This window comes from Capra hircus, chromosome 4, assembly GCF_001704415.2.
Source record: "Capra hircus breed San Clemente chromosome 4, ASM170441v1, whole genome shotgun sequence".
In the NCBI taxonomy this organism is placed as follows: domain Eukaryota; kingdom Metazoa; phylum Chordata; class Mammalia; order Artiodactyla; family Bovidae; genus Capra; species Capra hircus.
In genome coordinates, this window is record NC_030811.1 from 75737213 (window position 1) to 75749975 (window position 12763).

General features: G+C 39.4%; 1 protein-coding gene across 1 annotated transcript in view; it reads left to right on the top strand.

The window, feature by feature from the left end:
- The window catches only part of DNAJC2 (DnaJ heat shock protein family (Hsp40) member C2), a 30668-nt gene continuing 20520 nt past the window's right edge, over positions 2616 to 12763 (top strand). The window contains exons 1-3 of the mRNA XM_018047263.1: positions 2616 to 2923; positions 4978 to 5168; positions 7591 to 7666. Of these exons, the coding sequence (XP_017902752.1) occupies positions 2860 to 2923; positions 4978 to 5168; positions 7591 to 7666 (331 nt within the window). The 5' untranslated portion in view covers positions 2616 to 2859. The remainder of the gene's footprint in view (positions 2924 to 4977; positions 5169 to 7590; positions 7667 to 12763) is intronic.

The following is a 12763-nucleotide window of genomic DNA, read 5'->3' on the forward strand; positions in this document are numbered from 1 at the left end:
AGAGAATAGAAAAATGTAAAACTCAGGACAAAACCTGATTCTTTGAATAGACAATGTACTTGAATGGATATCTCTCCAAAAAAATTCTACAAATAGTCAACAAGCACAGGAAAAGATGTTCAGCATCATTAGGCCCTGAGGAAATGCAAATCAAAACTGTGAAACATCCCTTCATACCTGTTAGAATGGTTATTATCTTGAAAAAGGGTGGGGGGGGGAGTGTTGGTGAGGATGTGGAGAAAATGGAAATATTAAACTGGTGTAACTACAATTGAAAACGGTATGGCAGTACCTCAGAAAGTTAAAAATGGAATGGTCAAATGACCCAGCAATTCCAGTTCTGGGTGTATACACGCAAGAATACACACAAGCAGGGTCTCAGAGAGAGAGTTGTACTCCATATTCGTAGCAACGTTATTCATGATACCTGAAAGGTGGAAGCAACCCAGTCAACAAATGAATGCATAAATAAGATGTACATACAATGGAATATTATTCAGCCTTAGAAAGAAAAAATCTGACACATAACCACTTGTGAGGAAATAGTGTATGATTCCACTTACAGGAGTTACCTATAGGGGTCAAATTCAGAGATGGAAAGTTAAATGATGGTTGATGGAGACATAGGGGTGGTAGAAATGGGGAGTTGCTATTTAACACCATGAGTTTCAGTTTTGCAAGATGAAAAGAGCACTGGAGATTGGGTGCACAACAGAGTGAATGTACCTAACACTACTGAACTGCACACTTTAAAATGGTTAAGATGAGAATTTTATGTGATTTCACTACAATTTAAAGGTTATGATGAAAATGGATGGAAGAAGTGTGAGAAAAAATTATTAATATTAAGAAAATGGAGTCATGTTATCTTGAACCTTGGAGACTGTTTTAACAGTGGTTACATTAATAAAGAGCCTCTTGATGAAAGTGAAAGAGGAGAGTGAAAAAGTTGGCTTAAAGCTCAACATTCAAAAAACTAAGATCATGGCATCTGGTCCCATCACTTCATGGGAAATAGATGGGGAAACAGTGTCAGACTTTATTTTAGGGGGCTCCAAAATCACTGCAGATGGTGGCTGCAGCCATGAAATTAAAAGACACTTGCTCCTTGGAAGAAAAATTATGACCAACCTGGGACAGCATATTCAAAAGCAGAGACATTACTTTGCCAACAAAGGTCTGTCTAGTCAAGGCTACGGTTTTTCCAGTGCTCATGTATGGATGTGAGAATATAAAGAAAGCTGAGGGCTGAAGAATTGATGCTTTTGAACTGTGATGTTGGAGAAGATTCTTAAGAGTCCCTTGGAGTGTAAGGAAATCCAATCAGTCCATCCTAAAAGAAATCAATCCTGAATATTCATTGGAAGGACTGATGCTGAAGCTGAAACTCCAATACTTTGGCCACCTGATGCGAAGAACTGACACATCTGAAAAGACCCTGATGCTGGGAAAGATTGAAGAAGGGAGGAGAAGGAGACGATAGAGGATGAGATGGTTGGATGGCATCACCAACTCAATGGACATGAGTTTGAGTAAGCTCCAAGAGTTGGTGATGGACAGGAAGGCCTGTGCAGTCCATGGGGTTGCAAAGTGTCAGACACGACTGAGCAACTGAACTGAACTGAACTGAAAATTAATAAAGAAAGGGGTCAATAAGAGTTTTAGTGGGAAATTGATTAGCTTAGTTTTGAAATACCAGTTTTGTCATGTGACATACACAGGTAAAAGTCAATGTATTTTAACAATGAAAATTAATTCCTAGATTATAATTTGCTTATTTCTGGTTCTCTTTGCAGGAAGAGTGGGTACATCAAGTCTTTTCTTTTGCACAACCTAATCCAGATACTCTGGCAGGGCTAATGGGAGTGGGAGTTGTGGGGTGGGAGGGTCTGTGAATTTTCACCCATTTTCCTTTTGCTGATTCTTGCTTTTTCCTTCAGTCCTAGAAGGAATCATACAGCTGAAGTATAAATGTCTTTATGAACAATTTAGTCCCAGAGTCCTGTAATTGGGAATATCCTGAAAGAAAACTTAATGCTCCTAGAGCAGTGTAAAATGATTGTCGGCCTTGGATTAGAATCTAACACTGAGAGGGGTTTCTTCTGCAAATGATAGGAGTGTTAAATGAGATACCACGGGTAAACTAGTAACAGCAGAACAAACATTAGCTTCTATTATTTCTGGAGAAGGAAAAGTCTACCCACTCCAGTATTCTGGCCTGGAGAATTCCATGGACTGTATAGTTGATGGGGTTGCAAAGAGTCAGACATGACTAAACAACTTTCACTTTCTATTATTATTTAGGTAAAAATAATTGCATTAGAGTTGTATGTACAGAATTCTCTGAAAACGTATAGGCTGTAACAGTTATTCTCAATACTAATTTGTACACATCTTTTCACTTTTTATACAAGTAGAGCTACTAAAAAAATGAACGGTTACATTCAGACTAATAAAGTAGTAGTAACTTAAAAAGGAAAAGAATATAGTAAGAGCTGCTTTAGAAAATCATGTTCTATGTATTGCACTGGAAGCGGAAATTGATCTTTTTTTTTAAACCAGGAAACAGATAATTCTAGGAACCTTTCATTCGTGAATCTTGGTCCCCACCCGGATGTTAGTCAGTAGAGGACCAAGGCAGCCGCACACGTTGGCTGAGGGGAATGGGGGTGGGATTGGCCTACGCACCACGAAGGATTCATCCCGGAAGTAGTTATTAGCAGTCTCCATGCGCCGGTTCCTGGACCTCGTCGAGCCAAGGCGCGAGGCTCGGACAGAGAGGTAGAGCTGGAGGGACTCTAAGAGCCCTCCTCCTGGGACGCGAGCCGCTGCGCCCGCGGGGCTGGCTCCGGCGTCATCATGCTGCTCCTGCCAAGCGCTGCAGACGGCCAGGGCACCGCCATCACCCACGCTCTGACCTCTGGTACGTGCCCACTCAGCCCCGGCTCCGTCTAGCCTCAGCCGCCGCTCTCTTCGGTCCTCCACCTTGGTGACCCCGTAACCTCTCTCCTTGCCCGTGGCAGCTAGCTTATCGAGTGCGGGGCTCCGACGTCAGGAGTGTCTTTTTGCTCCCCGTTACACAGAAGTCCTTCCCCGGACTGGAAGGAAGGAGGGAGGGGGGCGTCTTCCTTCTGCCCCCGCAATTTCTTCCTCGTGTCGCTGCTGCTGACTCATGGATCAGGCGGAGCAGTTCGGAACCGAACCCTTCAGTACCCTAAAAAGGTTCTTAAAAGCAACTCCTTGCCTAAGGCAAGAAACTGCCCGCAGCGAGCTCCCCACGTGCCTGAGCCCCTACAACGCTTTGCTGCCGGCGTTCACTTAAACACCTCTCTCCCTCTGTACGTCTGCTCCGGCTTTGTTTTTTAGGTATCCCAACCCAAACAGTGCTCCTTATATCCGATAAGAAAAGACCACTGTGTGGTGGTGGTAAGACCCATGTAGACAGACTTTTAAAGGCAGTCATTAAGTGAAACGTCCTATGTAAATCAACTGTCTTCAGTTTTGGGGTTTTTTTTAAGGGAAAGAAAGTTCCCCTGCTGCTGCAGCTTCTTAATTTATAGCCCAGGATAGTCATGGTATTGTAAATTTAAAGAGTCTCTAGTTTCAATGATTTCATTGATTATCAGAACTACTTATACAGACCCTTGTTGTGTGTGATTTCAGACATACTTCGCGGCACATGTTGCGTTCCTGCTTACAGAGGTTTCTCTGTAATCTCGCAAATAGAAAGGCTTGAAAGCCACACCTGCACTACACACACAGGTCGTACTTCTTGAACATAGTGGTTTGGAATCTTCTGTGAATGGTAGAAGAAACCTCAATTTTCCTACCCAAGTAAAACATGAAAAGTGGAACTAGTTTTACAAAATTGTGGCCATTCAGTACAAAGAAAGACTTAAATCTGAGTTATTATTAGATAATACAGCTTTTTGCTTTTGTTTGAAATATAAAATTAAAATCAAGATGCTCACTTTTTTCCTGACCCAAATTACCTTTCTTTGTTAATGTACAAAGGGATAGTGACTTACCGCACTTCCCAGGAATATTGATAAAGACTTACTTTTACCTTTGGGGCTTCCCTGGTGACTCAGATGGTAAAGGGTCTGTCTGCAATGCAGGAGACCTGAGTTCAATCCCTGGGTCTGAAAAATCCCCTGCAGAAGGAAATGGCAACCCACTCCAGTACTCTTGCCTGGAAAATTCCATGGACAGAGGAGTCTGGTAGGCCACAGTCCATGGGGTGGCAAAGAGTCGGACACGACTGAGTGACTTCACTTTTCTTTCTTTTTTCCTTTGATTTTCAAAGTGCTTTCATAGTTTGTCATCCAGTTTTACAAGGAAGCAGATAAGTATTCCCATTTTACAGTTGAAGGCATCTCTGACTCATTTCAGATAGCTACTAATAATCAGACCCACGCTGAAATTCAGAGCTTTTGATTTCAGAGCTGTTCCACTAAAGCACAGTTTCATTAGTAAATTCCTGTTAGCTGCTTGAAAATTGTCCTTCAGAAAAAATCATTGCTAGTGAATTCTTAAAATGTTTGAAAGCTATCTAAATTCAGGTTTTAATAATTGAAATATTTTGAGTTGTTTTTAGAAGAATTTTTTAATGAGGCTCTTTATGAGTTTATAATTATTTGTTGCTTTATTACAATTACTAGTCTAAAAAGAAGGCAGTTAGAAACATCTCTCCCTGTCCCTCATCTTCCTCTCATTTTCTCAGAAAAGTAGCGATTTATTGATATTGCTGATTGTCTTGTTTTATCGGATAATTGGAAGATGTTGATTAACTCTGTAAATACTAGGAAATGATTATTTATTGCTTATCCTCATGTTAACTGGATTACTGCAGTTAGTTTCTCAGTTGATGCTTTTAAAATTTTATACTTATGCTGTCAGTGGTTTGATATTTATTGCCTTGGAACAGATTTATTCTGTGCAATACACTGAAGCCTGTCTTAACACTTTCACTCACAGCCTCAACACTCTGTCAAGTTGAACCTGTGGGAAGATGGTTTGAAGCTTTTGTTAAGAGGAGAAACAGAAATGCTTCTGCCTCTTTTCAGGAACTGGAGGATAAGAAAGAGTTATCAGAGGAATCAGAAGATGAAGAATTGCAGTTAGAAGAGTTTCCCATGCTGAAAACACTTGATCCCAAAGACTGGAAGGTATTTAATATCTGAATCTTGTTCAGTCAGATGCAGTTTTCCATTATTAAACCATGTTTTTAAATGATTCAACAAAATAATCATAATTTAGCACCTGTTTATGGTCAAATCCTGAATGGGACAGCACTAGCCATAGGATGCTATCTCTACTGGAGAAATCCAGAAAGGTTTCACGGAAAAGGTAATGTCTGAGTGGTCTTAAAAGGTTAAGTGACAATCTTTGAAGCAAGAGAGAGAAAAGGTGTTCTGGGCAGAAGGAATAGGTATGCAAAGACACGAAGGAGTGAAAGAATGCATGCTGCCTCTTCAGGACTTGGTGAAGGGTAGAGTAGCACGTGGAAGGGTGGTGGTGAGAAATCAGGCTGAAAGCAGAATCTGAATGAACTCTGGAGTGTCCTTTGTATGCCATACCAAGGAAGGAATTTGAATTTGTTTTCAGGACAAGTAAGACATCATCAGAAGTTTCTGAGCTAATTTCAGAAAAGTAATTTCTGGTAGTACAGAAATTTGCTTGAAAAGGGAGAGCAGGATGAGAGGGGAAGGGAACAGTTTGCTGTTATAGGGCTAGTGTACAAGTGAATGCTTGATGCTTGAACTAAGTTTGTAGCCAAGTTTTGAGACAGAGGAGAAAGATTTGCTTTGGGGGGAGGTAGACTTGACGAGTCTTGGAGACCTTGGTCGTGCTGCCCAAGAGAAGGACGTATTTGGAAGACTCCCTGATCACGCCAGCTTGAGTCACTTGTTAGACTGTGGTGTTGGTCACCAGCACAGCATTGCAGGAAAAGGAAGTTTGTGGGGGGCATGGTGTTGTGTTGCTCTGCATCTGGAACTCAGACATATGTGGTAGAGTGAACTAGGGAGTTATGAGCATTTACAGGGCAATTACTATCTTCCAACCCTAGCATCGGATCAGATCAGCTTGGATCAAGGTATAGAGAGAGACAGAGAGAAACCCCAGGACTGAGCTTTGTAGGGCATTGAGAAGCCAGTCAGAATAACTGGAAAAGCTGCTGAAAGATGGGAGAAAAACAGTGGATTCACAGAAACTAAAGCAAGATAATGTTTCAAGAAAAGAGTCACCTGTGCTGCCAGTGAAAGTTGAAGTCAAATAAAGGCAGTTGGGTGATCTTATATTTGGCAGTTGGAAATTGATTCTGAAGAGAGCAGCTTCATAACCCCGGGGCTGAGAATGGACAGAGTAGAACTAGATTGGAGTGATTTGAAAAGTAAATTCTAGAGGATGTAAAGCTAAAGGAGGACAGCTTTTTCAAGAAGTAATTTTGATGGGAAGCTAAGAAATGGAAGCATGGTCTCAATGAGGAGCGATAACAGCATCTTCTAATACTGATGAAAATAATTCAGCTGAAATTTAGAAGACGGCTGAAAGATGCTAGTATTTGACAGACGTAGAGAAGATGGTGTTTAGAACCAAGAAGAGGAATGGAGTAATTTGTCTTAGCAGGAGACGCTTTCTCAGTGGTGAGGGAAAGGGAAAAGATACATGGATGCAGGACAATGGCAAAAAGATGCAGGAATTTGAGTGTGGTAATTTACATAGTTTTCCTTAAGCAGGAAACAAGGCCATTGATGAGAGGGTGGAGCAGGGTCTATGAAGCTTAAGGAAAGACTAGAGGACCAAGGTATGTAATAATAGTTGGAGAGAGTGGAATGAAATGTGAGTGCCAGGCATAATAAAGGAACCCATCCATTGGGAGTTTGCAGTCCTGAATTTAAAGGAACACCAGTTGATCCTGTTCGATTTTTTTTCTCCCATGTTTTATACCTTCAACTCCCCTTTCTTCCCACTCAATCTCTGATACTACATACACCCTTTAAGTTCTGTTAGGAGCCTTTGCTCAAGTGCTGCCTCAGCCTCTAGATTTGCAAGGAAAATGAAAGCAGGTGCTTGCTATCCAAAGAAACCCCAGTTTGTCAAAATGTCCATCCAAGCTTCTTTGCTTCACATGGTTCCTATCCTGTCATTGCCACTGGCCCAACCTACTGGGGCTTCTGTAATGCTCCCCTCAGCTCTGAAATCTTTCTGGCTATGCCTTGATTTAAGGATAGCCATAGGATATTAATTTGTATTAATAGAAAAGGTTATTTGGTCAAGTAATTTCAAAGAATACTAGACTTTCTAAGTTTCTGTCTGCTTGTTTTTGTTTTGGGTTTTTTTTTTTTTTTTTAACTGCAGGGCTTCTCAGAGCCTTTGTTTGCTTTCTGTGTATACAGATTATCAAGAAGGCTATATATACAGTGGTCCACGTTTTCTAAACTTCTATGACCTCAGGACTCGTGGAATATTTCACTAGACTTCTATTATGAGACTCTCATTTTAGGAAACATTGTATTAGGATAGCAACACAAGGGATAGGATATATGGTTTCATTTCAAATTTGACTCCCTTCTGTGTCTTTATCAGAACCAAGATCATTATGCAGTACTTGGACTTGGCCACGTAAGATACAAAGCTACACAGAGACAGATTAAAGCAGCTCGTAAGTACTTGGTTATTTTGGAATAATCAAATATCTGCCGTAGCAAATGTTATCCTCTTGAAAAAGTATTGCATGATTACAGTTTCTAGGCATAATTCTGGATTTAATGTAAGTTATGTGTATACCAATGTATAACCACAGTCTCCTTACCTTCAAAATCAAAAATAAACAATAAGTATCCTGAATGGATATTCTCATTAGGGTCAAGAAACCGGGTGAGTGTATTTGTGACAGGATAAACAGCATTCTTCTAATGGCACACTTTTTAAAAAAATAGTATTTCACCTCCCTTTGGAAGTTTGGCCGGTTGTGCTTAGTGAAGATGCCTTGATAGCTTCAGTTTGTCGGTGCTCTTTTGTGATCTTAGGTCACATCTCTGTTGATACCATCTTATCGCTTCTGTCCAAGAAAGAGGTATCTGACGCTTCATTGTTCTTTTTATTAACAAGGTTAAAAATTGGTGGGGGTGCAGGTGCGGGGGCAGAAATCGTTGGCAAACCAGTCTTCATTGGCTTAAGCGTCACTGTCTACTTAGCGCTCTAAACTGTTCTGTCCTCTGATGTCTTGTGGACGTAATTTCTTACATACCATTTGGTCACCTAATTAGTAAAGCTTCATGAAAGAGGTGAAGGTGATCAGTTTTCTCTTTTATCTTAGAACAGTGTTCTGCCTTCTACTGTAGAGAATGGATATTAAGATCAGAGGAGATAAAATTGTGGCCATATGAAAAAGGAGCAGGGAATCAGGGTCAGTCAAGAAGAGAAAGTATTCTACTTGGAGAAAGATAACTGAATGAGACCTACCTCATGTTGAAAAATACTGGTTGAGCCTAAGTACGGTAAATGGGGCTTCCCAGGGGATGCAGTGGTAAAGAATCCACCTGTGAATGCAGGAAACACCAGTTCAGTCCCTGGGTCGGGAAGATCCCCTGAAGCAGGGAATGGCAACCCACTCGTTTTATTGCCTGGAAAATTCCACGGACAGAGACACTTTGTGGACTACAGTCCAGGGGGTGCACAAAGAGTCAGATGTGACTGAGCACAAAGCACACACAACTGTGATAAATAAACTCAAAATTTTCCCGTTATTGCTTGTATTTAGGAAAGTCACAGGAAGTATCTTCTTCATTTTGTTAGTTGAATTTATGAGATTATTTAAGGCCTATTATTGGATTTCTTTAAAGCCTGCCATGATTTTAGAATAAGCATATGTTAATGCATATGAATCGTCATTGCAATATACATAAATGCTAGGAAATTTTATTTGCTCTGGGAAAGTATCTGCAAAGTCTTACTCTGAGAGAATAGCATACAAATACTATAAATGTGTTGACACATACAAATTTGTGAAAGAACTGAAAGTGATTTAGAACTATGAAAGTTTTATGTTTTAAGATGAGGGAATTGTTTCTCTAAAGATAGAAATATATGTAATAATTATAAAAGAAACATCCATTTGCTTCTGTTAAGTCCATTCATTTTATTGGGATAATAGAAATTAATTTTTGAATATTCTGTTGCCAAAAGTTTTGTACCCCCAATGTACAGATTATTAACATTATGTGGATTTACAACTAACTCTCTGCCTCCTTATTGAATATTCTCAGTATTTATTCAGAAGACTGACATTCTCTGTCCTCTGTCACTATAAAATAGATGACTGCTACTTACTGCTCCCTGGAATCTAGTCCAAAAGTAAAAATGCAAAGTTAATTGTTTGCAAGTTTGTAATTATTAGCATAGACAAACCTAATAATATGAGTCTGATTACATTTGAGGCCCTTCTAGTTCTTGAATCCTGTTACCAACACATAAAGGAGGTTGTAGGCTTTTTTACATTTTAATTTTTTAAATTAAAGTATAGTTAGTGTATAATATTATATAAATTACAGGTGTCCAGTATAGTGATTCACAATTTTTAAAAGTTATACTCCACTTATAGTTACTGTAAAATATTGATTATATTCCCTGCATTGTATAGTATATCCTTATAGCATATTTTGTACATAATAGTTTGTTGAAAGTTTTAATTTTTAAAATTTTTTGTATGGCTATGATGAAAATTAGGGATTCATTCATGAGTGGATAAAGTAAGTGGTCTTTTTTTCCTTTTCTGTATTATCTGAAAAGAATAAATTGCTAGGAAAGTTGAATGATGGACTAAGAGAAAGTACTTGCATACTAAAAGTATTTCCATTTCTTTCTTGAAGAAAAATTGCGACACTGGCAAATGATGCATGTAGGTTTGATAGTCTCTGCTTGGAAATAAAGTCTTTGATTTGAATTTTCTAAATTTAATAATTTTAGCTTAAAATACTTCTTATGGAGGACTTCCTGGGTGGTCCAGTGGCTAGAACTCTGTGCTCCAGTGAAGGAGACCCAGGTTCAATCCCTGGTCAGGGAGCTGGATCTGATATGTGCAACTGAAGATCCGATAGGCCACAACTAAGGCCCATTGCAATCAAATAAATATAAATAAATAAATATTTGAAAAGTAATTCTCATATTTTAAGCTGAAAACTGATTCATAGAATGCCTCTTAAAATTAGAAATAATAGAGACTTTTTGTAATAATCTATAATGGAAAAGAATCAGGGAAAACATATATATATATCTGAATCACTTTGCTGTAAACTGAAACTAACACAATATTGTAAATCAGCTGTACTTCTATATAAAAAATCATAGGTGCTTTTTCTGATAATAGCAATATGAATGTACAATAAAAGCCTATTTAGTAATGTACCTTCAAAACCCCAGAAACTGTCTTTGGTGAGGAAGGGAGGAGAGAGAAGTCTGAAATTACAATAAACATGCACAACAGTTGCTCAGAAATTACCCTTGTCTCTCTTTCAAACTGAAGGATGTTCTTTGGCCTCCGTTATCTCATTTTTAATATTGGAGGACATCTTTTGCCTCCTTCAGCCCCACCTCTGGGCAGAGTATACTATACATAAATGACTAGAGGTGACCAGGTAGAAGAGTCAATGAGGGAAAAAAACAGTGTAGCTTAAGAGGAGACTATTAACAAAAAACAGGCATCGCCTATCTCAGACTTTATCACAAGGTTCAAAAGAAGACTTACTCCACCTTGTCAGTGTGATATGAAGATGTTGCATTGGGGTAAGGCAGGGGCAGCATAGGCATTGCAGAAAGAGACTCAAGAGAAAAAAAATAAAATTGCCTGGAAACTCAAAACAGGAGAGCAAGGTTTAGAATTACAAAGGCTGACTACAGTTAGAAAACAGTAAAACAGAGAGCCTAGAGGAATGTCCCAAGATTCAGAAGGAAAGAATAAAAAGATGTCAGATTTCCCTAAAGAGTGGGTCAGAATAAATGTAACAGAGGCAGTAATTGCAAATAAAGAAGAAAACTTACCTGATTTATAAAGAGCTGTGACTTGAGATTGAGAATATTTGTAGGCATGTGTGCGTGCATGTGTGTGGTTAGTTGTGTCCAACTCTTTGTGACTCCTTGGACTGTAGCCTGCCAACCTCCTCTCCATGGAATTTTCCAGGCAAGAATACTGGAGTGGGTTGCCATTAGGGTTTACTCCTCAGCACACACTTGCATTTCAAAGGAGAACAGTGTGAGTTAGGCCGATCTGCACAGCATCCATTTTGCCAACGAGGGTAGAAGAGCCCCGAGCGGTGACTAGAGAAGCTATGGTTTTCCCCAACCACTGGCCGTGGGAAAAGCCAGTGCTTCCTTCTTGCAGTGCCCAACAATGGTGGGGTCAACACACCTCTGAACTATCCTATATGATGTGATTGTTGTTTCTGGCTAGTAAGCTTCCAGGCCTAATAGTCACTCTTAGTTCCTGTGAGGTGCCTAATAACCTTCAGTAAATTTCTTTTCTTCTTAAACCAGCTAGAAGGTGAAAATGTCTCCTCTTGAGTGTTAGTGGACAAACTGATAATACAATTGTTTTTTTTTTTTATTTTTTGACTGTAGCTCAAAAAAACAAAAGTGTATTTATCAAAGTTTCTGAACCCTTGCAGTGTATACAAAAATCACTAAATATGCCATAAAAAGAAATATTGTACAGAAATATTCATAACAGCCTCATTCACAGTGTCCGAAAACTGGAAGCCACCCAAATGTTTACCAACAGGATGATGGATAAACAAACTGCTTATATTCATAGAATAGTGTTTAGCAGTTTTTTAAAAATTGCTGATATACATAAGGGGGGCGAATCTTAAAACATTATGTCAGATATAAAGACATACTGTATGATTCCATTTAGATGAACTTCAAGAGCCTACAAAGATAATCTCTCATGAGAGAAATCAGAAGGGTAGCCCCAAGTGGTGGGGGGTGGGACCTGACTGGAAAAGAGGGTACAGGGGAACTCTGAGTGATGAAAACAACCTGTATTTTCCTTTGAGTGGTTGTTAAGCAATGACTCGAGTATTTGTATATACATACACTTGGACCTAGACAGAAATTATTAATAGATGTGAGAGCAAGATCACTGACTATCAGAACAGACGGCTGGCAGCTAGAGCCCTACCATCAGGAAGTTCATTGCCTGCAAAGCTATCATGTTACCTTCTCCTCCCCGCCCCGCCCCCGGTTTGTTTTTCTGCACTGCAAGGCATGTGGCATCTTAGTCCTCTGATCAGGAATCGAACTCAGGTCCCTCGCAGTGGAAGCGTGGAATCTTAACCACTGGACCACCAGAGAATACCTCTGTTACCTTTTCTAAAGGAGAGAAAAAAATAAAACATTCAATTCACATATTTAAAAGAATATCACTGAGGAAGATGGAAGGACAAAAGTAGATAATATCTTAAAATGGATTTATAAGAAGGAAAAACATAGTATTCTTAAGTGGATTTTTTGTCAAATGCTTAAGGAATTGAAAATTCTCATGCTGAACATAAACTGTTTTAGGAACAATTCATTTCATGACTGTTAATGTAATCCTAGTATGAAAATGTGGCATTGAAAGGCAGAATTATGGAAAAGTCAGTGAAAAGTTCTTGGTTGCCAGGGGTTGAGGGATTGAGGAGAGATGAATAGGTAGAACGCAGAGGATTTGGGGCAGTGAAAATACTCTGTATAGTATGGTGGATATGTGTTGTCATGCATT